This window comes from Borostomias antarcticus (assembly GCF_949987555.1).
Source record: "Borostomias antarcticus genome assembly, chromosome: 20".
In the NCBI taxonomy this organism is placed as follows: Eukaryota; Metazoa; Chordata; class Actinopteri; order Stomiiformes; family Stomiidae; genus Borostomias; species Borostomias antarcticus.
The window spans coordinates 9,885,564-9,890,563 of record NC_140253.1 but is presented as its reverse complement, the minus strand read 5'-3'; the positions used below and the strand labels follow the sequence as shown (position 1 = coordinate 9,890,563).

The window sequence follows — 5,000 nt, the reverse complement described above, 5'->3', positions numbered from 1 at the left end:
TCAGTGCTTCTTTGTAGTACTTGGTAGGACTTTCACCAAGTACTCCATTGTTATTAGCAGTAGTAGTAGTATTAGTAGTAGTAGTAGTATTAGTAGTAGTAGTAGTATAAGTAGTAGTATTAGTAGTAGTAGTATTACCTCTGAGCTAGTCCGCTGGTCTGGAGGTACTCCTGGATCCGGTCCAGTTCCTCCAGAGGCAGCTGAGCTATACTGTTCTGTAGAGAGAGAGAGAGAGAGAGAGAGAGAGAACCAATCAAAACTACACTAACAAACGACACAGCTGAGCTATACAAGGTCCAAACTATGTCCCTCTTTAACTTTGCATCCAACAATTCTTAATAAAAGTAGCAAATGCACACATCCTCGAGGTACCCCACACACACACACACGCACACGCACACACACCTGCAGGGTCTCGGCCAGCAGCATCTCGACGCGGCGGCAGGCCAGCGTGTCCACCATGCGCGCCAGCACCCTGAAGGGCGTGAGCAGCAGCTTGTCCACGTACAGCATCAGCAGGGAGCCAGACTGACTCAGGTGGATCCCCTCCAGACACTGAAGGGTCTTCTTCAGCACGGTGGGCTGGGGGGGGGAGGGGACAGTAAGACTAGGGCTGGTGGGCTGGGGGGGGGAGGGGACAGTAAGACTAGGGCTGGTGGGCTGGGGGGGGGAGGGGACAGTAAGACTAGGGCTGGTGGGCTGGGGGGGGGGAGGGGACAGTAAGACTAGGGCTGGTGGGGGGGGGGGGGGACAGTAAGACTAGGGCTGGTGGGCTGGGGGGGGGAGGGGACTGTAAGACTAGGGCTGGTGGGCTGGGGGGGGGACAGTAAGACTAGGGCTGGTGGGCTGGGGGGGGGGGGGGGGGGGACAGTAAGACTAGGGCTGGTGGGGGGGGGGGGGGACAGTAAGACTAGGGCTGGTGGGCTGGGGGGGGCAGTAAGACTAGGGCTGGTGGGGGGGGGGGGGGGGGCAGTAAGACTAGGGCTGGGGGGCTGGGGGGGGGGGGGGAAAGTAAGACTAGGGCTGGTGGGCTGGGGGGGGACAGTAAGACTAGGGCTGGTGACGCACTGAGGTGGACTAATGGAGAGCTAGAGTGACAGGCAGAGATAGAGGGTGTGCAAATCTATCTATATCTATATCTATATATGTAGGACTGTAGTGCCACAGTGTGGAAGCAGACAGGCAAGAAGATGGAGTGATAGAGTACATAGAGAGAGTGATGGAATGATAGAGTGATGGAGTGATAGAGAGTGATAGAGAGTGATGGAGGTAGAGGTCTCGTCGTAGAGAGGTTGTCACAGCGGGACTGGATGGAGTGATAGAGTAGATAGAGAGTGATGGAGTGATAGAGAGAGTGATGGAGTGATAGAGAGAGTAATGAGAGTGATAGAGAGTGATAGGTAGAGGTAGAGGTCTCACCGTAGAGAGGTTGTCACAGCGGGACTGGATGGAGTGATAGAGTAGATAGAGAGTGATGGAGTGATAGAGAGAGTGATGGAGTGATAGAGAGAGTAATGAGAGTGATAGAGAGTGATAGGTAGAGGTAGAGGTCTCACCGTAGAGAGGTTGTCACAGCAGGACTGGATGGAGTGATAGAGTAGATAGAGAGAGTTATAGAGTGATGGAGTGATAGAGTAGATAGAGAGTGATAGAGTGATGGAGTGATAGAAAGAGTGATAAGAGTGATAGAGAGAGTAATAGAGAGAGTGATAGGGAGTGATGGAGTGAGAGAGTGATAGAGTGATAGAGAGAGGTAGAGGTCTCACCGTAGAGAGGTTGTCACAGCGGGACTGGATGGAGTGATAGAGTAGATAGAGAGTGATGGAGTGATAGAGTGATGGAGTGATAGAGAGTGATGGAGTGATAGAGGTAGAGGTCTCACCGTAGAGAGGTTGTCACAGCGTGACTGGATGGAGTGATAGAGTAGATAGAGAGAGTGATAGAGTGATGGAGTGATAGAGAGTGATGGAGTGATAGAGAGTGATGGAGTGATAGAGAGAGTGATGGAGTGATAGAGAGAGTGATGGAGTGATAGAGTAGATAGAGAGTGATGGAGTGATAGAGAGAGTGATGGAGTGATAGAGAGAGTGATGGAGTGATAGAGAGAGGTAGAGGTCTCACTGTAGAGAGGTTGTCACAGTGGGACTGGATGGAGTGATAGAGTAGATAGAGAGTGATGGAGTGATAGAGTGATGGAGTGATAGAGAGTGATGGAGTGATAGAGGTAGAGGTCTCACTGTAGAGAGGTTGTCACAGTGGGACTGGATGGAGTGATAGAGTAGATAGAGAGTGATGGAGTGATAGAGTGATGGAGTGATAGAGAGTGATGGAGTGATAGAGGTAGAGGTCTCACTGTAGAGAGGTTGTCACAGCGTGACTGGATGGCCTGGATGAAGAGTCCGCTGGCGGCAGAGTTGCGGTGCACGGCGCTGATGAAGTCCTGGACGGGCGGCTCGTGTGACAGGCTGATGAGGTCACGCACGTGGTTGACGATCAGCCAGGTCAGGTGCTCCGAGTCGTGGAGGTTCTGACACTGCAGGGGGGGGGGGGGGAGAGAACGGCATCGTGGGTATTGGTTACCACAAAAAACAACAATAACAGGAAATCGATACATCAACCTAGCACCGAAAGGGGCGTGATTTCAAATCTGCGGTACGCATCACGCGACCTCCCCGATGGGAACGCGGCGGCGGGGGGGGGGGAGGTTGTTCTCACCACGTAGTCGCAGAAGAGGATGAGGGCTCCGCGCCGGACCATCTCCCGGCTGCACATGGCCAGACGCGCCTCCGGACGCTCCTCCTCCCCCTCCCCCTCGCCGGAGGAGTGGGGGCTCAGCAGCTTGGTGCAGGACAGGCTGTGCCCCCTGGAGGAGGGGGGGGGAGGAGGTGCAGTGGTCAGGGAGGTGCTGAGAGTAACGTTTACGGAGAAGTGGGTATGTGCTGTGGGTGGGTGTGTGTGTGCATCTGTAGGTGTGTGTGTGTGTGTGTGTGTACTGTATCTGCAGGAGAGGTCTGTGTGTTTGTTTGTGTGTGTGTGTATGTGTTTGTGTGAGTGTGTGTGCATGTGTGTTAGTGTGTATACAGTATGTGTATTCGCAGGAGCACGTGTGTGTTAGTGTACATCTGTAGGGGTGTGCGTGTGTGTGCGTTCATACGCCTGTGTGTCTGTAGGTGTGGGTGTGTGCGTCTGCTGTGTATCTGTAGGTGTGTGTGTGTGCGTGTATGTGTGCGTGCGTCTTGTGTGTGTGTGTGTGTATATGTGTGCGTGCGTCTTGTGTGTGTGTGTGTGTGTGTGCGTGTGTGTGTATGTGTGCGTGCGTCTTGTGTGTGTGTGTGTGTGTGTGTATGTGTGCGTGCGTCTTGTGTGTGTGTGTGCGTGCGTCTTGTGTGTGTGTGTGTGCGTGCGTCTTGTGTGTGTGTGTGTGTGTGTGTGTGTGTGTGTGTATGTGTGCGTGCGTCTTGTGTGTGTGTGTGCGTGCGTCTTGTGTGTGTGTGTGTGTGTGTGTTACCTGGGCGTCTGGTGGACCTCGGCCCACCAGGAGTAGTTGGTGTAGTGGATGATGAGCAGCACCTGGCACCAGAGCAGAACCAGCGAGGGGTGTGTGGTGATCAGGCTCCGCACCGCGCCGTTCAGGCCCTCCAGGGGGTAGAACTCTCCGCCCTCGCCGCCCGCGGCCACGCCCCCCTCGCCCTTCAGGAGGCGGGTGGCAGCGGCCGTGATCCTCCGGAACATCCCTGAGAAAGAGAGAGCGGGGTCGGCGTCTGAGTACGAGATGCATGTGTGTGTGTGTGTGGGTGGGTGTGTGTATGTGTGTGTTCGCTCCAACTGTGTGTGCAAGTGTGTGAGGGTGGGCGTTTGTGTTTGTACTTCGTACCAAAGTGTGTGTGTGTGTGTGTGTGTGAGTATGAGTGTATGTGCGTGCATGCGAGAGAGTGTGTGTGTGTGTGCATGCGAGAGAGAGAGAGAGAGAGAGAGAGAGAGACAGAGTGTGCGTTTGTGTTTGTACTTCGTTCCAAAGTGTGTGTGTGTGCGTGCATGCGAGAGAGTGTGTGTGTGTGTGTGTGTGTGTGCGCGTCCACCCACCGCTCTTAAAGATGTGTATGAGGCACATGAGCAGGGTGCCCAGCTGCTGGCAGTAGAAGGTGTGCTGCTGCTCCGTCATGTCCACCTTCACCTGCCGGGACGAGATGTCCTCCAACAACACCCCCACCAGCTGGAGCAGGAACCTGGAGAGAGAGAGAGAGAGAGAGAGAGAGAGGAGGGGAGGAGAGAGGAGAGGAGAGAGGGAGGGAGAGAGAGGAAAGAGAGAGAGAGAGAGAGAGGAGAGAGGAGGGGAGGAGAGAGGGAGAGGAAAAAGAGGGGGAGAGGCAGGAGAGAGAGAGAGGGAAAGGAGAGAAAAGAGGGGGTAGGGAGGAGAGGAAGGGAGAACGAAGGGGAGGAGAGGGAGGAGAGACAGAGGAGAGAGGGAGGGAGAGAGAGAGGAGGGAGAGGAGAGGGAGGAGGTGGGTTATTCATTATCAACATACGTTCATCACAGTGTTACTGACGTCCCCTATTACCCACGATCCATCACACCGACGGAGCTCACCTGGCGAATGTCTCCTCGGGCGGCGCCCGCTGCGTCTCGGCGTCGGCCCCCTGGTCGCCGGGGGCGACGGGAGGGGGCGGGAGGGGGGCGGCGGCGGCGGGGCCGTCGTCGCGGAGACGGCGTATGGCGGGGCAGGACAGCAGGTGGGGGGAGAGGGACAGCTCGTGGACGCGGGACAGGACGATGTCCTCGGTGGACTGAGAGATCAGGACCCGCAGAACCGCCAGGATACCGGACACCCACAGCTGGACCGTCCCCACTGACACCTGGGAGAGAGGGAGGGGGGGGGAGGGAGAGAGGAGAGAGAGAGGGAGAAAGATGAAGAGAAAGGGAGAGAGGGAGAGAGAGAGAGAGGGAGGGAGGAGAGAGAGGGAGAGTGGGAGAGAGAAGGAGAGAGAGGAGAGAGAGCGTG

The 5,000-nt window shown here is 55.6% G+C and overlaps 1 protein-coding gene across 1 annotated transcript in view; it reads right to left on the bottom strand.

The window, feature by feature from the left end:
• The window catches only part of htt (huntingtin), a gene marked incomplete at its 3' end in the record, with an annotated part of 41,380 nt that overhangs the window by 10,857 nt on the left and 25,523 nt on the right, over positions 1–5,000 (bottom strand). The window contains exons 40-46 of the mRNA XM_084454730.1: positions 4,589–4,854; positions 4,084–4,226; positions 3,509–3,734; positions 2,716–2,863; positions 2,354–2,533; positions 406–582; positions 139–215 (exon numbers count right to left, since the gene is read on the bottom strand). Of these exons, the coding sequence (XP_084310856.1) occupies positions 139–215; positions 406–582; positions 2,354–2,533; positions 2,716–2,863; positions 3,509–3,734; positions 4,084–4,226; positions 4,589–4,854 (1,217 nt within the window). The remainder of the gene's footprint in view (positions 1–138; positions 216–405; positions 583–2,353; positions 2,534–2,715; positions 2,864–3,508; positions 3,735–4,083; positions 4,227–4,588; positions 4,855–5,000) is intronic.